The sequence below is a fragment of the Vipera berus genome (assembly GCF_964194415.1).
Source record: "Vipera berus genome assembly, chromosome: 2".
NCBI classification, from domain to species: domain Eukaryota; kingdom Metazoa; phylum Chordata; class Lepidosauria; order Squamata; family Viperidae; genus Vipera; species Vipera berus.
Genome location: NC_138203.1, coordinates 108,842,761 through 108,865,258, shown reverse-complemented (window position 1 = coordinate 108,865,258; position 22,498 = coordinate 108,842,761). Strand labels below are relative to the sequence as shown.

Sequence of the window (22,498 nt, the reverse complement as noted above, 5' to 3'; positions counted from 1 at the left end):
GCCATTTGAGAAAGTGACAAAACTATCACATACCACAAGTAATCGCTTATCATGCTACAAAACTCACAGAGCTCAATTGCAAACGCACCATTGTATTTCCCCAATGATGATAAAAGAAAAAAAAACTTTTGAAAATCACAGCTACCTTCTGCTAGTTATACAAATAGATTTTCATAACTGAGACAGATAGTTGCATTCCTTGGAAAATACCTAGTAAAATGACTACAGTGATATCCATGCTGGAATGTCAAAATCAGCAAGATTGCAGACCAATTATGAAGCAACTCCACCCTTTTGTATGTACATCAACAATGAAACAGGACAAGAGTTCCATCAGGATAGTTTGTCTGCCACCTGATTTTACCTCCATATTAATGGGATGCAAGGCAACCACAATATCTTAATAATCAACAAAATTGGAGTTTTTGATTATCTAAGTCAATAGTCTTCAACTTCATTCCTATGTTTAATAAGATTTGATAGTTGGACAAATGCATTTGTCAGTAAACATAATGGAAGGGTTCAGTTATCTGTTCTTTATTTTATTTTTTTTATTTTTAATTCCATTTATATCCCGCCCTTCTGTCTACTCTATTCCACCTTTTTCTTGCTTACCAAGCAGTAGATTGTAAGATAAGATGAGATGAGATAATGCAAGGCAAGGTGAGGCAAGGCAAGGCAAGATAACCTTTATTGTCATTTTTTTACTGTGGGCACAATGGCACACATCAAAAATGAAATTTAGTTCTCCCCTCTCAAAGTGAAACACATACATGACACACACCTAAACATACTATATACAACATATGTATAGAACCACATTAACCCTTTTCCAATCATCAGGTACTTCCCCAGTTCTCCAGGATTTTTGAAAGATATGCCATAATGGTTCTGAGATAACATCTGCCAGCTCCTTTAGAACTCTGGAATGAAATCTGTTGGGTCCCAGTGATTTATACTTGTCAAGGTCGGATAGGTATTCTCTTACCATTTTCTTGCTTATTTTAATTTTTGTTTTTAGTTTCTTTCACAGTAGTTTTTTTGGTATGTTATGCTATAATTTCATTTTGTGTGAAAAAAGAAATTATAGCACAACATACAAAAAAAAATGCCCCCAACAATCTGGGTCCTCGTTTTACAGACCTCTGAAAGATAGAAGGCTGAGTTAACCTTGAGCCAGTGAGAATTGAACCCCTGGCAGTCAGCAGAATTAGCATACATACTGCATTCTAACCACTGCACCACCATGGCTCTGATTATTAACCAGAGATAATTTAAAAGACCAGGGCACCTGGCATCTTAGTCAAGTTCTCTACTAAAGCCTTTGCATGTCTGGTAATGCAGAGGAGGAGACTGACCCCCAGGTTGACACTCAAAGAAGCCTAAAAATGCAAGAAATTAATAATTGAAGATATATTTTATTTTTATTTTAATCCCATTTATATCCTGCCCTTCTCCGAAGACTCAGGGCGGCTTACAATTTAAGCACAAATCAATGTGCTTAGCAATAGCCTTCATTCTATGTATATGCCTGCTTATTAGGGCTTTCGCCCCCCCCCCAGCAGCATTATATAAACTTAAACTTATTACAAAGTCAGCTTATTGCCCCCAACAATCTGGGTCCTCATTTTACCTACCTCGAAGGATGGAAGGCTGAGTCAACCTTGAGCCTGGTGGGATGCGAACCTGCAATAATTGCAGGCAGCTGGTGTTACTTAAGGAGGCATTAGCCCACTGCTCCACCAAGGCTCTATGCCAAAATTTGTTTGCTAACATTGCTTTACATTAATTCCTTGATCTAGTTCTGCCTCATTTTGTAAACTGTCCTCTTTCCATTTCTGCTTTTTTATTATGGACTCTGATATCTCTGAAGAATTCCACATGTACCATCAAGCTAAAAGGTTCTATTTCACTAAACTAACACAGACAAATAAAGATACTATAAACTCAGGCTGTTACAATCTAGTGTTTCAAATGTCATAGGAAATCATATGAAAAAAGGGATGTCTATAAGCTAATAAAGTACCTACCCATGGAAAGAAAGAAGTTTCTAAATAGATGCTATTATTTAAGTATCAATGAAAAAAATGTAAAGGTTCCTCATAAAGCACTAATTTCAAAATTACCTAACTTGGCAATTTAGACAGCCATTTCTTCAAGAGATAAATTTTACTTAGTAATTTTCTTTGGAAAATGTCACTCGTGATACTTTTAACAAATTTTTTGTCTCTCCTGTTTTCTGTACGTTTCCTTCCATACTAGAACAGATAATACTAAGAACATTACTTATGTGTATTTCTGCCAGCCTGTGGTCCCTGCCCTCAAGGGACCACTTGCAACCCTCACTGAACTGCCTGTGGACCACCACTGAACTACCCACTGAGCCCCCATTGAGCCACCCATGGCCCCTGCACACTCCCCCTCATCTGGGGACTCCCACCTCTTCCCACTTAATGGGGACTCCCCAACACTTGAGAACTGCCCCCTCTTCCTACTTAATAACCCATACGTCCTAGGGTTACAATAGCAACCAGATTTCCTAAGATTGACGTCACTATATTATGCAGTTACATGACATTGCAGTTACAACTGCATTATTTAACAACAACAATCTCGGTCTCAAATGCTGTCATAAACCAAGGATTACTTGTACTGGAGTTCTTGGGTTACAACCACTCCATTCAGTGACCAACCTTGCAATTGTACTGAATAACGGGGACTTAACTAATCCTCAGAATTTTGATTATCACAGCATCCCTACAGTCACATGATCACGATTTCAAATATTCCTTGCAAGCTTGCCATAAACAAAGTCAATGGAGAAGCCAGCAGGAAGTCTGAAGTCAGGGTCACGTAAGATCCTTGCTTAATGATGCCAATCGGTTTTTTACTAACCTGCTTTCAGCTGCATTCCATTTCTCTATTTGCTTTTCAGCCTTTGCCACACATTTATGGGACAAAAAAAAGTTCCATGAGACTTTCTAACTTTTCGTGAGATCTCGCGAGAAGTTAGAAAGTCTCATGGAACTTTTTTTTCTTTTTTACCGATAGCCCCACAAACACGTGGCGAAGGCTGAGAAGCAAACGGAGAAATGGAATGCAGCTGAAAGCAGGTTAGTAAAAAAAATGCTTGGGGGAGGCAAGGGCATCTGGGCAGGGGCAGCAACCTTACCCTGCATGGTGGTGGGAGGGTTAATGGCGGGTGTGGTAGGCCCAGGGGCTACGCCAGGCAGAGGGGAGGCAGATTGCGAGTGCCTGCAGCGGTGGCGGCCAACTGCACATGCAAGTGGGACAGCCATGCAAGGCAGAGGCGCTGCCTGGGGACAGAGGGGAGGCCGGGCAGATTGTGGGTGCCGGCACCGTGTGCAGCTACAGCTGAGTCACACTCAGAAATGCTGATCCCAGGCTCCTGCCCAGCTCACTTGCTTGTGGAAAACGTGCTGCTTGCTAAGTGAAGCCCCAGGATCAGGGGGCTACCCAGCGCTGATCCTGGGGCTTCACTTAGCAAGTAGCATGTTTTCCGCAAGTGAGTTGCGCAGAAGCCCAGGATTGGCATGTGCAGCTACAGCTGAGCCGCGTTTCTGCGCCCAGAGTGCGGCTTCCGAGTGCCCTGCGTCGGTGGCTTCCGAGTACCGGATGGCTTCCGAGCGCTGGGGGCTTCTGAGCGCCCCACACCAGCGGCTTCCCACTATCCCACGCAGGCAGCTTCTTCTTTGGTCAAGTTTTTGACACCTTGCTGGGCGACTGGTGGTACTTGGATATTGCCTTATCCTAAAAGTGGTACAATGGGTGAAAAGGTTGAAAAGCCCTGGCATAGGCAACAGAATAATTGCAGCATATTGACATTTTAAATAGCTAATATCTGTATCCAGAGTACTGCTTATTTTTTACTATGGAATATATTAAGATCCATAGATTTAATTTGTTGAATGTGAAAACACAATTATAGAATTATTATAGGATATATACTGAGCACTAATCCCTGTAGTCAATCTGGTGTAGTGGTTAAGGTAGCAGGTTGGAAACCAGGAGACCAGGATTCTAGACTCGCCTTAAGTCACTGAGCCAAATGAGTGACCCTGAGCCAGTCATTTTCATCCAGCCTTAGGAAGGAGGCAATGGCAAGCCACTTCTAAAAAAAACCTTGCCAAAAAACTGAAGACCAGTGACTGAAATTTTTCTACCATTTAACATATTTTACACACACACACAAAACTAACTTTTCTATACTATTCTCCATCACAATACCGAACAGCATAGATCCAAGTAATTACAAATCTGACAAAAGAAGAATACAGATTTTTGTCAGATGACATTTTAACCTGGCCTGAGATAATACACACAATGTATGCACTTGCTACTTTACAGTTTGCTGGTATTCCAGATTTTTTGAGAAAACTTAATAAAACTATTTTGATTACATAGTTTGCATTTTACTTTAATGGATGCTTCAAAACTAGTTGAGATTATTTCTTGTGACCCGGAAACCTATGTCTAAGACCTTTCAAGTTTACATGTAACCACAATTTTTATAGTACCTATGATAAAACGTAAACTCATAAACTGCTTTAAGTCTAATCAAATATATTAGCCATCTTCATTTTTTTAAACTTGGCCAAAATTTTACTAACCAAAATTCTACATGGATTACACATTTTAAACAATTAATTACTCTTATAAATATATAATTGATTTTTTTATCCAACATAATGTATTGTTCATTCTGTAACACTGTATCTGTTGTAAGGCTTTTCACTTTTCACAGGAGCCTTAGACTCCTGCATGTATACCATCTAGAAATGAAATCAACTTAAACAATACCTTTCCAGATTTCAACCCTTCTTCCATTTTGGCTGTAATGACAATCTGATATTATCTGGAACATGGCTTATCTTGGTTCCTAACAGGTAACTTTTCTAGTTCCTTACTCTTCTGATCATGACTGGAATTCATGCACTAATCACTTTCCTTTCCATCCTTGATGGATAGATCCATCTTTGAGGATATATGTTTTTCACTTTTATACCTTTTATATGAATCTCCCTCCATACACTCACCTCAGATTTGACACCCTCCTACATGGTGTCAGTATAATAACAGTAAAGAAAACACCACAGGTTTTACCATTATTCCAATCATCTGAACTGGAAAAAGAAATTGGTAAAACTCTTCATCAACTTCATCTGATTTTAAGAAAAGAAAGATGCACCTTTTGACCTTTCCACCAACTTAAGTGATAAAACTATTTTGTACATTATAATTGTCAGCCTCTCAAGAAAAACAGATAGGAAACACAGCAAGATGAACTAATTCTACTTGGGTATATTTAGCTTATTAGGTATGTTTAGTTTAACAAAGAGGAGACTGAGGGGAGACATGATAGTAGTCTTCTAATACTTGAAAAGCTGTGACAGAGAAGAACGTATCAATTTAGTCTCCATAGCCTGAGAGTAGGATTAGAAGCAATGGGTAGAAGCTCATCGGAGGAGATCCAACCTAGAAATAAGGAGGAATTTCCTGACAGTGAGAACAATTAATCAATGGAACAGCTCCCAGAGTTGTCTCCCAGAGTTGTGAAAACATCAGCATTGGAGGTTTACATGAAAAGATTGGACAACAATTTGTCCGAGACCTTATGATTCTATGACACTGTATTGTAAGGATACATTAAGAGAAACTTGTTGCAAGTCTGAAAGTACAAATCTCCCAACTTCTTTTACCCTCTTGTAATTCGTTCTCACATTCCATTATAGTAATGATGAAAATGTAAAATGATACACTTCATGCCAGCATTCATCAAAGAAACTTGTATAATGTATATATCAGGCTTACACGTAAAACGATTTCTTGATCCATAAATCTTAAAAATAAATTGAAAACAAGGACATGATAAAAGATGGATACCAAAAAGTATATCCAAAAAGACAGACAGCCTGGCCTAGTGGTTAAGGCACCAGGCTAAAATATGGAGACAATGAGATCCTACATTTATTATTTATTATTTATTAAATTTTTATACCGCCCTTCTCCCGAAGGACTCAGGGCGGTGTACAGGGCAATAAATATCAAAATGTAAATACAAAAGTTAAAAAAGAGATTAAAAAGAATTAAATAATTATGCCCAAGAATACAATACTAAAAATGTGTTAAGAACTTATTTAAATCCAACCCCAAACCCATCAGACCAGGCCAGATTGTTCAAATAGATAAGTTTTTAAATCACGCCGGAAGGAGCGCAGGTCGGGGGCCATCCGGAGCTCAACTGGAAGGCGGTTCCACAGGTCTGGCGCGCCCACAGAGAACGCCCTCCCCCTGGGGGCCACCAATCGACATTCTTTGATCGGAGGCACCCTGAGGAGGCCCTCTCTGTGGGAGCGCACTGGACGGAGGGAAGTTGATGCCGGCAGCAGGTGCTGCCGTAGGTAATCCGGACCCATGCCATGTAGGGCTTTGTAGGTCATAACCAGCACCTTGAATCTCACCCGGAGGGCAACCGGCAGCCAATGCAGCTCGCGGAGCAAAGGTGTAACATGGGAGTATCGGGAGACCCCCAACACAACTCGTGCGGCTGCATTCTGCACCAGTTGAAGCCTCCGGGTGGTCCTCAAGGGCAGCCCCATGTAGAGAGCGTTGCAGTAGTCCAAACGAGAGGTCACGAGCGCATGAGTGACTGTACGCAAGGCATCCCGGTCTAGATAGGGCCGCACCTGGCGCACCAGGCGAACCTGGGCGAAGGCCCCCATAGTCACAGCTCCTATATGATCTTCTAAGGAGAGCCGTGAATCTAGAAGGACCCCCAAGTTGCGAGCCCTATCTACAGGGGGTAATAGCTCACCCCCCATAGAAAGAGATGGAATATTCTGAATATCCTGAGATGCCGACACGTACAGCCACTCAGTCTTGTCAGGGTTGAGTCGAAGCCTGTTCCTCCCCATCCAGACCCGAACCGCCTCCAGGCAATGGGACATCACGTCGAGGGCATCATTGGGGTGGTTTGGGGTCGAAAGCTAGCTGGGTGACTTTGAGCCATTTGCTCGCTCTCTCAGCCCAACTTACCTCAATGGATTGTTGTTTGGGGAAAATAGGAGGAAGGAGTTATTGAGTTATTTATAAAAATAATAAAGGTGAGATTAAAATAAATAAAATCTATCACAAGAAAATTGATAAAGAAATGATGGTACAGAAATGGTACATTTCTCAGAGAGCACCAAGGACCCCACATAACTTGAAATATTAAGTGAAAGTTTGAATCATGCTATGCTTCATTAATAAGCAAATGGTTACTAAATATATAGGAATTATGCTTTATATGATTTAAAAGCATTTACGGTATTTCAAAAGTGCATTCACCTCATTTTACCTAAAACCTGAGATACTCCATTTAACTGACTGTGAAACCACTAGTGCAGACATGTCAAACACAAGGCCCGGGGGCCGGATCCGGCCCGCGAAGTGGTTTCATGTGGCCCGCTAAGCCATCCTGGAAACAGTGAGGGAACGGCCCCCACTGTCTTCGCCCTGGCCCAGAGACCCTCCTTCTGCCAGAGACCCTCAGATCTGTCCCACTCCTGCCCAGGCCCCCATAGGCACCCTTGATGCGAACAATGTAGAGCTGGCCATGCCCATCCAGTAGGCCATATGCACTCTAGCCACGCCCACCCAGTAGGCCACGCCCACCCAGGCCATACCCACCCGGCCCCCTGGGGGCAACCGCAATGCTGATGCGGCCCTCAATGAAATTGAGTGCATAGCTATTTCACATTCCAAATTTACTGAGTTCATATGCTAACTGTAAAATGCACAATAGATTTTGGCAGATTTAAAATCAACAGCATGACCTCAGGTTGAGAAATGTGTGTGTATGTATAGATTTAGCTATCCCAGATTTTCTTTTAAAAAGTATTAACAGATATAACACAACTGTTTAAATTGCAAAAGAAACAAAGTTGAGATCAGGATAACCAATCTAATACTTCAAATAAGCCTTCTCCAACTCAAGACACACTTCCATCTCCAGAATTCCCTAACTGAAACGGCCATTGCTAGTGCCCAAATTAGGAAAGGCCCCATTTTCTGGACTAAAAATTCCACAAACTACAGTAAGCAGAGCTAAGGGTTAATAGCCTAAAGTAGCGGTCCCAATCTTTCTTGTTCCACAGACCAGTGGCAGCAGTGGCAGCGGGGAAGAAGGGATGGTTTCACATGCACAACCTAGCTCCCATGCTTGTGCAAACAAAGCTTTACATGCTTGCCCATCACTTGAGCAGACTAATTCCCAACAGGCCACACAGACTGGTACTGGGCCGCAGACCAAGGGTTGGGGACACTGCTCTAATCTATCAGAAAAGGATGCAAACTTTATGTATTGATACCGGTCCGCTACCCTTTGAGAACCAGTCCACGCATGCAGTGGGCATATGCGTGGTTTCATTTGTGCATGCACGGGAGCTAGCTTATGTTGTTGGTGTTTAAATCTGTCAAAATCCAGCCTCGGGGTTGAGAGCCCTAGTCTAAAGCATGACTACTTTTAAGGCAAAACTGCCAGATTCTATTCTTTAACAAAAGATTCAATACATGCAAATTTTAATGCAAATTTTTACATTAAAATACATTATGTGTGTAAGATTTTATTGGATGCATCTGTTCCACTAATCAATTAAAAAACACTGAATAAAACAGTATTGCAGACTAATTGGACGTATTTTATTTATCTTAAGACCTGTGGATATACAAACTAGAGTTGGCATTCTTCCATTTCTCACAAATGAGAAATGATGATGCACACTTTTACTTATCAAGTGTGCTAATTTCAAATGTATTGTTGTTGTTGTTAGTTGCGAAGTTGTGTCCCACCCATCGCGACCCCATGGACAATATTCTTCCAGGTCTTCCTGTCCTCTACCATCTTCTGGAGTCCATTTAAGCTCACGCCTACTATTTCAGTGACTCCATCCAGCCACCTCATTTTCTGTCGTCCCCTTCTTCTCTTGCCCTCAATCTTTCCCAGCATTACGCTCTTCTCCAGTGAGTCCTTCCTTCTCATTAGGTGGCCAAAGTATAATCTGGCCTTCTAAAGAGCAGTCAGGGTTCATCTCCTCTAGGACTGACCGGTTTGATCACCTTGCAGTCCAAGCGACTCGCAGGAGTCTTCTCCAGCACCATAGTTCAAAGGCTTCAATTCTTTGGTGCTCAGCCTTTCTTATGGTCCAACTTTCACAGCCATACCTCGCAACTGGGAAGACCATAGCCTTGACTATACGCATTTTTGTTGACAGGGTGATGTCTCTGCTTTTTAGCGTGCTGTCTAGATTTTCCATGGCTTTCCTCCCCAGAAGCAAGCGTCTTTTAACTTCTTGGCTGCAGTCCCCATCTGCGGTGATCTTGAAGCCCAGGAAAATAAAATCTGTCACTACCTCCATTTCTTCCCCATTTGCCAGGAATTGAGAGGGCCGGATGCCATGATCTTAATGTTAAGGTTCAAGCCAACTTTTGCACTCTCCTTCTTCACCCGCAACAAGAGGCTCTTTACTTCCTCTTCACTTTCTGCCATTATCAAGTGTATTACTTATATTTAAATTTATTAATATTTCAATCAGTTAGTCAGGAATAATACATATTAGTGTTTCTCACTGAAAATGTATTTAAATGGGGTGAAACCCTACTATTAATATTTTTTCTTGAAATATTTTATGCTTATGAAAGAAACAGTATAATGGGCAGGTATAATATTGGATAACGTAAGTAAATACTGAATAATTTCCTTCATTATTAACAGCAATCGTTGTGGATATAGATTTAACAAAAATAAATATTTTATTGAAAACAAATTTAGATTCAGATTCTTTGCTTCATCACAGTTCAGAATTAAAATACTTGGTTACATTAAAATAAAAACTGCAAGTTATGTCAGAAAATTTATTCATCATTAAAGAATAAAGTGAGGCAGGAGAAAAATATCTCTATTCTACCCCAAGATAGCCAAGCTAGAATGATGGTGGAGAGAATTAAATATCCTCTTCCACCTAGATCAGGGCTTTGCAACCGGTGGTACGTGGTAGTGGGGAGGGACAGGAATGAGCTGAAGTGGTGGCAGCGTCACACAAGCCTTGAGGAAGAAACAGCTGGAACTGCAGGTCTGTCTGAGCTCAGCAGAAGCTCCAGGATCAGCACCGGGCTCCAGCTGATTGGCACTTCCAGAAGCAGCGTGTAGCTGGATGTGCACGGAAAAGGAAGGGGGAAGAGGAAAGGATATAAAAAGAGGCTTTGGCAGGAAAGTGCCAGTGAGGGGCTGCCCCCGCCGCACCCCTTGGGCACGCACACAGGAGGCGGTGGCAAGCAGCTGGCGTCCCTGCTGACCACTCAGAAAGAAAAGAGGCCAGGCCAGGCCAACTGGGTGCTGATTTATCATCAAAGCCAGAACGTGGGGCGGCCCTGGAATCAGCAACGTGCCGCCTCGCTGCCTCAGCCCCACTCCCGCCCCACCTCTTGGGCGCACGCATAGGAGGCAGCGAGCGCACTGGGCCCGGTGTCCCTAGGGACCGCATTCTGAGTGCTTTGCAGGTTCTTTTTTTTAAGCTGCCCAAGGCTCCGGACAAGAAGTTTCCCATTTTGACCCCTCCCCCCCCATGCCGTTGCTTCTGTGCCTGAAGGGCCTCTGCATGGCTCTTAGCTCACCTCTCCCAGATCCATGCATGTTTGTGTGTGTGTGTGTTTCTTTATGTGTGTGCATGGGGAGGGGGATCTTACTCCTTGCAGCCCCACACTATGACACTGGGGAAGAAAAGAACTGGAGACAAGAGAAGCTATGATGGGAGCTTCTTGCAGCCTTCCACAGGGCTGGGGACAGGAGCTGAGGGGGGCAGGGTGCAATGCGATCGGTGACATATTGAGAAGAAACAAGTACTCCAAAAAAACCAGTTTTCATTAGCTTGCAGCCTGCCATTGCAGAAGGACTCTGTTGGCGCAGGGCTGCAAGGGGCGAGAACTGCCTGCCTACCTGCGTGCACGCACACATGTGCACAGGTCTGGGAAAGGTGAGGTGAGAGCCACACAGAGGCAACAACAGGGGGGAGGAGTCAAAATGGAAAGCCTCTACCCACCGCTGCCTGCCTGTTGCCACCTCTGCCCACAACCTCTGGCAGTTTGGGTTTTGTTTTGTTTTTAAAAAAAAAGCAGGGTAGGGAGGGAGAGGCAACTTGATTAGAAATGCTCCAGTTCAAAGGAGAAAACAATTTTGTGTTCTGTTGTCACAGACAGAACTTGGTTGGCAATTGGTATTGTTAACATTGGTATTCTTTAATTGTGAGCTCTTAGGAAAGTATCCCCTCCCTGTGTGTTGCTAACAGCCATTTCCAGTGGGGAAAACAGGACAAAGCAGAGGGGGGGAAAAATATTTTACTCTGCTATATTTCCAGTCTGAATTAGACCAAAGCAGGGTCCCTACAGGAGAGTTCTTTTAAGGATTATGTATTAATAGAAAAGCAACTAAGCTACCTCTGTTCCTAAATGCTAAAGCTGCTGCACATAACAAATGATCTGTGGATGCCCCAACTAAATGCAAGCACAGGATAACCTGAGCCTGGTTTTTCTCAATCTTTAAGTGGCCACAAACTACTAGCAAAAGTGGCATTTGATCACAAGGAAAGGAGGCATCGAGAAATGTTTCCCCCTTTTGCATTTGAGCATCCAAGAAGGGACAGGAAAGGAGAAAGAGAAAGAGTAAAGAAAAAGAAAAAGAAGGAAAGAGAGCAAGTAAGGAAAAACAAGGAAAGAGGGGAAGGAAGAAAAAAGAAAAGGAAGAGGGAAGGAAAAAAAGAAATGGGAAAAAGGAAGGAAGGAAGATTATGAGAGGGAGGGAGGAAGTTCTGCCTTAGAACTTGCCCACCACAGCCCTGCTGCCCTTTTGCCATCCCCTTGCCCCCTCCTCCTGGCCTATCCTGGTGGTCTCCCATCCTATCGTAAAGGATGCTTTGATTACAAAGCTGGGTCTCCTCACATAGAGAAGAAGTGGGCATCCCTCTGACCCATGCACTTTGCCCTCCTGCACCCACCATGAGCAACCTGACCAAGGAGAGTGAGCACAGCAGCAGCAGCAACCTCAAGGAGGAGGTAAGCGCAGCTGGGCACCCCTTCAGGGAAGTGGGGCTGGAGTGGGCCGAGCTGCAGGGTCTTGGTGCCTGGGAGCTCAAGGGCCGGGCTGAGAGCTTGCCCTCCACTGCCCGTCTGGGACTCCCCCAGGACTGTGAGGCTCCTCCGGTGGACCATGCCCTGGTGCCCACCCCTTCCACTAGAGATCCCTAGATCCCCCACACAGCCCCACACACACAGGCGCGACGTTGAGCTGGCCACGCCCCCTGGCCATTGACTTTGCTTGTCAAAAGGTTGCAAAAGAGGACCACACGACCCTGGGACACTGTGACTATCAGAAATATGAATCAGTTGCCAAGCATCTGAATGTGAATCACAAGACTCTGGGGATGCTGCAACGGTCATAAGTATGAAAAATGGTCACAAGTCACATTTTTCAGTGCTGTTGTAACTTTAGTCACTAAGCGAACTGTTGTAAGTCAAGGACTACCTGTACTTTTATCACTTTTTTCCTCTTTTTTTGGTCATCAAGTTTTTGACACCTTGGTAGATGACTGGTGGTACTCCAATATTGCCATATCCTAAAAGTGGTACAATCGGTAAAAAGGTTGAAAAGCCCTAACCTAGATTACTTCCTGAAAATATCCAGTGTACACATCCTGATACAAATTCCATAAAGAAACGTTAAGTTTGCCTTGATACCATTATCAAAACTGTTTTTAGTATTGTAACCAGTTAAAGAATAGCCAATCTTTTTTATGACCAAGTGCCACATTTGATATTTTCCATGCTGTAAGATATGTGATAATCACTAAGGATTGTGCAGAAATCACTCCTTGAGGTTTTTTCTTAGGTGATACTAAAAATGGGAGCATTATTCTAATAACACACCTGTTTCATTGCACAGGTTTTTTGCAAGCTCTCTTTTTTAATGGGCCGAACTACATTGCTGTAACTGCAGTATCCCAATCTTGAAGGTCTCTGGATGCTATAGTGTATGTGACCCACTCGGATTCAAACATGTTTAAAAGAAGTGTGTGAATCAAAGCATTATGTCACAGTATGACTTGTTTGATTTTGGCGTCAGCATGAAAAATGAATTTATCCGTTATGGCTTAGTTCTGGATGCAAATCAGATACAATATTTTTTTTAAAAATCCTGACTTGTTGCAAATTGTAAATTCAGACATTATCTGACCTAGGTTTCAATTCTACCTATGATTCTCCAACCATAGCACCCTTGAAATGTACTGATTTGAAATCCCAACATTCCCAAAAATGACAATTTTGGCTGGGAAATCCCTTAATCAGTCACCTCATGACTAAACAACTCTGGACTGAGAAAGGCTTATATATAGTACTGAGGGTCATATACTGACTGCATTCACAAGCTGCATAACTTACTACACATATGGATATTTAAGTCAATACGGACTGTTTCGGAATGATTGGTTTTTATGGTAATTTCATTTGAAATAACAGTTACATACCACAAAACCTATGTCACGTTTCGTCATCATAACTGATAGAAAAAGGTACAATTTTACATTTTTTGTGGTCAGCTTTAACTTTCTCCCATCAATAAACTGACTGAACCCTTTCAGAATTGCAAACTGATATACTGTGCTATTAAGGTGATGTAGGATGTAAAGTTTTGAGAAATAAACTAACTCCTCAAGGATTCTCATCTAATATTCACAATTGACAAAATATACAATATTGTATGTTTTAAAGATATCAAAGATTGTATGATTGTCAGCAGTGCTTTTAAAAATCTGAAATATTATCTAAATTTTAAATTAGGATTGGGTAGAATTTAATCTTTAATTTAAACATGTGTAACTTGTAATTCACCAAGTCAACAGTTTACCTGAGACTTCATAAACATGTTGTTGCTACTGCATGGAACTTCAACAACAAGGAGGTAGCTGTCACACATTTTAGTTATTGATTGTCAGGCTTGTAGATTTACATATTCTTTTAGGTTTTCTGGAAGTCAGCCTCTTCAAACAAAAATAAGATTTCTCAAAAAATAAGGGAAGAATATTCAGTCACATTTTTTTCAGAAATAATAATCTTTAATAAAAGTTCTAAGGCCATTTATTCTAATAAAATAGAATATCTAGAAACATGTTGGTAATCACTGCATCGGATGGGAGAGCCACTCTCATAAAAAAGGAAGTAGCCTGTTTAAAGTTTTGTTGCACATCACTTCTTTGAAATAGAACTACAGAGATAACACAGTATCTTTAAAAACAGGTTTTGTCTACTATCCTACCTTAATTTTTCCGAGACTAGGAAAAATAGAATTATATAAAGTTGTATTAGTAAAGTATTCAGTGCCATACCCATCGTGATTTCTACACTGAAAAGTTGATTTATTCATCACAAAATCCCAATTATTTGTCAAGTATGAAACAGAGAGATCTGAAAACATGCAAAACACAGCCCTCAACTTTGGAAAGTATTGTACCACCAATCAAATGAAAATTTATATTCTAGATGAAAAATCCTTAAAATGTACATAATAAACATTTTTTCTTATTTACCATACATGAAATAGAATGAGAGAACAATGCATTCATTGCCTAATCATTTAAAAGCTTGTGACATGAATCAAATACATAGTTCCAGATACCTCTGCAAAATCCAATCTTAAAAATAGCACACAAAATGTGTACAGAATTATTCATCAAAATACACTAAACACATCTGCCACTTCTGTAAGATAAAAACCTGTAGTAACATACCATGCAATATAGATAAAATATACTGGAAGGCTTCCCTAGTTGGAAGCCATAGGATAGGCCTATGGGTGGAGGGGGGGAAAAGAAAAAGCTGCCGAAAAGACATTATGGATCTGACAATTCTGAATATACGGACACCAAAAAATAAAATATTCTTAAAAAATATAAAAACCGTCCGCTTCCTTTTGGAACAGCTTATGTAAAAAGGACCGAGGATGGAAATCAATACTCACTGCTAACTTTCATGCTGCCAAAGGCTGAAGGCTGCTGCACCGGTTTGCAGCTTTCTGCAAAGGAGGTGGTTCTCGGGCGCCCTGACATGGTTTGTTAGCTCTTAGCTTTTCCTCCCTATCGGATCGACTTTCTCCTCCTCTGGTTTCTCTTCCTTTTATCCGCTCCGTTTCGTCCTCTCACCGAAGAGAAGAAAAGCCGTGTGTGAAGATCCGGCCCCCCCACCCTTAAAGGAGGGCGCCCGCCTTCAGTCTTGCCCAGCCCCTTTTCCACTCCGCTTTATCGTCAGCAGGCCACCATCCTCTTCGTTCCTATTACCGTAGCAGTAGCAGCGGCAGCTCCAGGGCTAGCGGCCGCCTCCGCCCAGCCCTACAATCCAGTCACTCCCCGCCCCTTTCTGATGCCAGGGGCAGGAAAGAGAAGCAGCGCCGCTCGGCTCTCCGATGCGACGCCTTTCTTCCTCGCTCGCTCGCCCGCCCGCCTTCCTTCCTTCCTTCCTAGCTAGCGAGTCAGTCACGTGAGAAGGCGACGGCCAGGAGAGGCTCTTTTTTTTTCCAACGGGGTGGGGGCGCTGGGGAGACAGAGTGAAGGAACGGACTATTTGCCGGCGGAGGAATATGACGCGAGGGATGGCGCGTCCGCCGGCCCAAAGAATCTGACAGAGTGGCGGCCAAACCGCCGGGGCCGAATGAGGAGAGGCGGCGGGGGCAGGAAGGGCGCGGGGGAGGGGCGGCCTGAGGAGCGGGCTCCCGCCTTCCTGCCTACCTGCCTCGTCACTCCGTCTCTCGCTCGACAACGCGGGGGCCGACTGCCGCCGGAGTTCTCATAGCGCCCGCGGGGCGGGCAAATCGCGTCCGGAGGGGCGGCTCAGGCGGGCGGCGCTGCAGTGCAGTTGGAGGACGGCGGGGTGATCCATGGTGCTGCTGCTGCTGAAAGCGGCAGAGCTTTCCGACTCAGCCGGCTGCGGCGTTGCAGGCGACGGGTCTCGCTTGGCCCCGCCTCCTTCGCTCGGGTTCCTTTGTCCGCTACTCGCTTACGGGGCCGTTGCAGCTTCTCTCTCGGTTGCTGTTGATACGGCCACCAGGTTCTAGCGCCTTGCTCCGCTTACGCGCCCCTACGGACTACTCTTCGGGAATACGGAACCGACCGCCCCATTTCTCCGGACTCGGAAAGAGCCGCTGCGCTCTCGTCGGTATTACGCACGCGTTCCCCTCAAAGCAGAGCTACGCAGCCTTGCTAAGCGTTTCCCGTGGATGCCGAGCCGAACACCCGAACGGTTTCTGAGCCGAACGGCTTCGGAGAAAAATCCAATCAGGAGAAAGTGAACTCACAAAGCCCTCCCTTCTAGCACTACATCGGGACCAATCGCCGCCGGTGGAAAGGAAGCATGCGCGCTATATAAGCAGCCAATGACAGAAGAGCTACGAAAAGAATCGGGTAGCACATTCTTTCCTTTCTGGGATCCAATGAGAAACGTCGAGGCCTGAATTGTCACCGCTGCAGAACCAATGGAACTCACGGATACTTCCCACGGCATTTGGATGAACTCGGAGAGGAGGCTGATGCGAAATGGGCGGAGCTTCAACGGGAACTTCTTTGGGGCGCCAGAGCTCCTATTGGAGCGCCGGGGGCCTCCTCCGGTAAGCACTGCAGGCGGGACGGAGCTGCTCCGTCGCCCCGAAAGCACGGCTGTAACTGGCATTTTCTCTTGTTGGAATTTGCTGTGCTTTGATGGCCATATGTTGCCTGCTCCGGTGGGGAGGGAAACCGAGTGCAAATGTGTCGGTACCGCTTAGGGCAGGGGTCTTCAAACTTGGCCCTTTTATGACTTGTGGACTTCAACTCCCAGAATTCCTCAGCCAGCAAAGCTGGCTGAGGAATTCTGGGAATTTAAGTCCACAAGTCATAAAAGGGCCAAGTTTGAAGACCCCTGGCTTAGGGGTCGTCGCCCTGCGCGCCGATAACCAAGTTAGTCTTAGTGATGCCACGGTTTGAAGGAAGAAGGGAAGTTCCACCACGACTCCAGGTGGATCCGCTTAGCTAAGCAATTTGGTTTCCACGATTACTTGCACGATGCTGCCGAATAAGGAATGTGGACACTAGCTTTCCTATGGTTTACCTCCACTTGCCTTCGAGGGTCCGATGCCTCTAAATGTTAAATCACAAGTATTGATATATTAACTCTTGAAAAGACCGTACCAAATAGCTGCACCGTCTAATCTAAGAAATCGTTTTGTGCATTGCCCAGAAACTTCTCTTGCTAGGTCAGCATTAATTTGCCAAGAACAAGTCTTGACAGGCTAACCTTATCTCATTTTTGATCCACAGCATGACATCTAAACAATACCTCAGAAGCTTAGATGAGTAAAATACATAATTATGGCTTTAATGATGTGACTACTGTTGTTGGCTGAAGACTCTTGAAGAGTTCATTAGTTCATCAAACTGAAAGGAGATATTAAATGGTATGCTGTAGGTTTCCGTTCCATTCACATTTTTATTAATTAGAGATGAAAGGATGTCAGTGAAAACACATAACAAAAATTTAAATGGGATAACGCTTGGAATTGTGGTTGACCAGAATTTGAATCGGTCAACAGTATAACATCACTGCAAATGAACTGTAATTATACTGCATTAATATAAATATAATTGCCAAATCATTGACCATATCATGCCTTGTAGAAATCTTTCTATATTCAGCATATCGGTAGTAGAATAAGTTTACAGAATGGCAATAAGGTTGATCAAGTGGTTGGAAACTAAGCTCTATAAGAAATGAGTTAAGGCACCAGGCTAGAAACATGGAGACAGTTGTAGTTCCACCTTAGGCATCAAAGTTGGCTGGTGACTTTGAACCAGTCACTCAGCCCAATTCACCTCCCACGCATGTTGGGAAAATAGGAGGAAGGAATATTGTCACTTTGAGTTACTTATAAAAATAATAAATATGGGGTTTTTTAAAAAAAATGCAAGTTTATGTAGTCCTAATTTAGTGACTGCCTCATTTAATGACCATTTGCAGTTACGATGGTGATGAAAAAATAACTTTGCAACCAGTTCTTGTATTTACAATCTTTACAGGTCTGTAAAGCAAAGGCAAGCTAAAGTAAGTCATATAGTTGCGGTTTCACCTAGCAACCACTTTGCTTAATAACTAAGTCGCAGTCCTAATTGTGGTCACTAAAGAGGATTACTTGTATTTAAAGGGAAACACCAAACCACAGATTAAGACCTCAACACCTATCACCTTCCTACAGAAATGACAACAAAATTTCATATCTTTCTAGAAATTTATGATGGGTATGTTAATTAAAACATTGTTCTCTTCTACAACCTGATCCAAATAGCTAAGAAGGGGATTACCGGTATTACATTAGAATAAAAGGATAATACAAGGGGCAGTGTAACAAGACATGAAACTGCTGTCCAGATAGCAGTAAATGAATAAATGGATAAACTTACTAAAAAGATTGGAAAGTATTATCTTGTAATCGCCAGCACTAGTGCCTATGGCAAACTAGAAGGTAAATTCTTCTTTAAAGTTACCAATTACTGTACTGTAAAAAAGAGATCAAATTTGATTCGATTAACCTTCATCTCCTACAATTAATTATTTCATTTTTTTAAGTTGTGGGGTTATATATAAAATGATCTGCTAGAATCAGTTGGGATTCTTCAGCCATTGTTCCATTAAGTGATCCTCAAACAAGTCCTGATCATTGGTTTCAGACAAGATATGAAAGAAAATAAGAATTAACTAAAACCATTGATTCCATTTTCAAATTAATAATGCGAGGAACAGGTGATAATGAAAATGATGTATGGTTCTCTGTAAAGTCTTTCTGGGATGATAAAATCTGGCTTCAATTTTCAGAAGACCAGGATAACAAAATTGCTTCCCTTGTGGCCACTACCCTTGTGGTGCATCACTCTACTGAAAAAACGTGAAATAGCCATGTTTGACTGTAGGGAAATTGCATACCAGTTCACGGTTGGAAGGTCATCAGTTGCTGGGATCAAGTAAGAAATTGTGAATGAAATGATGGAAGCTCTGAGAGTATCAGTCCAACCAATAGGACACATATTATAGAAAACATTAAGTCATACTTTTTAGACAAGGAAAATGCTTCTGCTATATTGCCCCAGTGGACAATAGATTTATAAGTACAGAAAGTGGTGCATGCAAACTTGGAAGGTAAGAAGTTATTCAACCTTCCATGCACATGCAACAGATATCATCTTGAAGAAAATAACATTTATTTGATCTGAAGTTAATTTATCCTAGGTATTTTTTAAATACTAGGCTTAATTCTTCACATGTATTTTTCTTCACATGCAGGTAGTCCTCAACTTATAACTTAAGATTGGGATCAGAATTTCTGTTGTTAAGCAAGGTGTTAAGTGAGTTTAATCTGTTTTTAAAACCTTTTGGTGGTAGTATTGGTTCTGTAAAAGCTTTCAAAGGGTCTTCTCTGTTCATATGACTGGAGTATTTCCCATTCAGAAAATCTTTTACTAGTTCATATTCAATCAATTTGTATTTCTGAGATGCAACAACTTCCTTTAAACAAAAGAAATTTTCTATCAAATGGACAGTTTATTTTTATTAAAACACAAAAATAAACAATATACAGTTATGAAGGAAAAAACAAATAGTAGTTAAGGTGCTGGTGTAGAAACCAGAAGACTGAGTCTAGTCCCATATTAGCATGAAAAGCCAGCTGGGCGACTTTGTGTTGATCACTCTTCCTCAGCCCAACCTACCTCATAAGGTTGTTGTGAGGAAAAGCACAATAAAAAATCTAATAAATGTACCAATCCATGTTTTTTCAGCTTGGCAGGAACTCCAAAGAAACCGCAGAGGATGGATCCCTCCTGATCTAGGAGATGCATAATAGTTTTCTTCCTGGGTCATTAGGCCTGGGCCAAGATTCAGTATCTGGGGGCTTTTGACATCATTGGTCATCATTCAGATAGTTGACCTATTGTCAATGATACAGGATTCCTGGACTTCCGGTTTGCTGATGCGGCTGCTATGGACACTTGGAAGACGACTCGTCTTCCATGTCCAGTTTTGCATCGCTGGGGGGCCCTAAAAGGGTCAAAAAGTTGCCCCGAAGAGGTGACCAGCAAGGAGGGGCTTTCGCAGAAACGCAGGAGAGTGGCAACTCTCCCGTCAGTGCCTGCGTTCTCTTCAAACTGGCGGATGAAAGACCGGCCATAACTGTGGACAGCTGAAGTCACACCACCAGGCAACATTAAAGCAGCATGGAAGAGACTGGTTGAGATCTACCTCTCTTAAATTCCAACTTTTTTCCACCTAAGTAAGCTGCTAAAGTACTTTTTTCCCCTATGGAGAGGGAAGGGGAATTATAGCCCGCCCTCCAGAAACAGCGGTGATTGAATATACAGGGGAGATTTTAAAAAAACGTTGAAAAAATAATTGGATCCCAACTACAACTTTATTTTCTAAAACTTGTGGATTAAAAGTTTTTGATCATCTACTTTTTGCTCCCTATTTTTATTTGAAAGTTTGGTTTTTTTCTCCTAAAATAGAAGAAATAATTTACAGGAATTTTCTAAACTGTTGGGGGACATCTTGTGGCCAAACCTGAAATTGCAATATGCCATTTTTAAAGAAAAGAGACCAAGCTGATGTTTTAGAAAACAAGATAAAATTCATGCAACCTTGAACACCAGCTGTGAGAGTCTTAGCTGTTGCTTATTTACTGAGGAAAAAAAACCTGTAGAAGTTTTCAATTTAACTCATCACTATGGAAGACCAGGAACAGACTTTTACTATGGAAAAAATGCAAAAACAAATCTTTGCTATGATGAAAATAACTTGTCAAACTCACCAAATGCTTCTTACAGCCGGTGATGAAATAAGAGCTTTTGGAAAAAAATTAGCATCTTAGATAAGCAAACTCAAACTTTGACTACAACTAATAAACTATCTATACAGAATACAACAGAAAAAATTGAACAATCAAATATTCTGACAGAAGATCTAACCGCCCAACAAGTACAGATAAAACTCAGAAAAAAAATCTGACAAAATGGTTGGAGGAAAAAACCTGCTATATAAATCAGAAGGAATTCGAAGATCAAAACGCGAAACAGATGAAAGAAAAGATAAACAGTCCAGGACAACTACGTCAAGAGGAGAAAATAAAGAGAAGATCTAGTAGTTCTGCCAGACCCCACAACCTTCCAAAAATGGTGATTGGATGGTCATCTCAATATGATACAATAATACAAGAATTCTTTGATGATCCTGAAGCAAGGACGCCGAAGATGACTTGGCAAAGGAAAAAAAGCCAGAATAAGACTGAAGAAGAATGGAGTGTGAACATATTTAGGAGGTTTAAAATAGAATATATTTAAGTAGACAAGACCTGTATTTTGAATATGAGATATGTTTATGATGTGAAGGTAAAGAAAAATGTTGGCTAATTAAAACCTAGATGTATGAATGTCAATAGTTAAACTGAAATATTGAGTTGTTTATAAAGGATAGATAAAGGTGATTAAGATATATGTATGAGTGATGTAACGTAATTAATATGTATGGATGTAGTGATAAGAAACGATATGAGAAAGTGGACATGAAGAGAGAGGATGTATTAAATGCTGAAATGGGAGAAATCTTGGTTATTGAATCTACAATATTTGGAAATTATAATGAAAATAAGAATATTACACTGTATTACTAATCTGTTGATATGGAAGTGAGATAAGATATGTATCTGGAATATTAGATGTTGGGAATTGTGACAAAGGGATTTGAGGTCACTCAAAAATTTGGAAATGTTAAATATTAAAATTAATGCAAAATTAAAGCTGGGAAAATTTATAAGGTTATTGATGGTCCAAAAGATGGAATATCAAAATAAATAAGATATATAAAATCATTGATAAATGTAAGAAAACTACTAAGTAGCTGAAGGATGGAATAAGAAGTATATTAATTTAGATAAGAGACAGTATGTATTAAAGGAAAAAAGAGGAAATATTGGCTATAATAGTTGGAGATTTGTATTAATACATATTTGTATGTAATGGAATTATTGTAATCCAGACACCACATTGTTTTTCAAAAATATAATTGTAACACTGGAAAGTTAATAAAAAGTTGTATTTAAAAAAAGGATTCCTAGCAGAGAACACCTAGGGATGGTATGATTATGTATCACAATTAACTTGGGAACCCAGATGACTAATCTTCCGCTAAAATATGTACTGAACTTTTTGGAAGAGGTCTAGCAAATCACAAATGAAATTGGTGTTATTCTATATAGAAAATATATTACCTAGGTTTCTATGCAACTTAATTTTTACAGGCTCAAACAACTTACAGGAGAAGCCATGCTTTTGAGGATATTCTCATTTACTACCAAAAAACAGAAATGTATAGCAAACTCAAATTT

At 41.6% G+C, this 22,498-nt stretch overlaps 1 protein-coding gene across 6 annotated transcripts in view; it reads right to left on the bottom strand.

Annotated features, from left to right (window-relative positions):
• Positions 1 to 16,355, bottom strand: part of GSK3B (glycogen synthase kinase 3 beta) — a 165,164-nt gene extending 148,809 nt beyond the window's left edge. The window contains exons 1-2 of one of the 6 annotated variants that reach the window (XM_081317169.1): positions 15,068 to 15,102; positions 13,958 to 14,090 (exon numbers count right to left, since the gene is read on the bottom strand). Coding sequence is in view for 4 of the 6 variants with exons in the window: in XM_081317168.1 (XP_081173294.1) it covers positions 15,068 to 15,155 (88 nt within the window). In the remaining 2 variants the exon portion in view is untranslated. Of the gene's footprint in view, positions 1 to 13,957; positions 14,091 to 15,067 lie in introns of all 6 variants that reach the window. The other 5 variants (XR_014025055.1, XM_081317168.1, XM_081317165.1 and 2 more) reach the window with 5 other exon arrangements.
• Between the last annotated feature and the right edge of the window lie 6,143 nt (positions 16,356 to 22,498).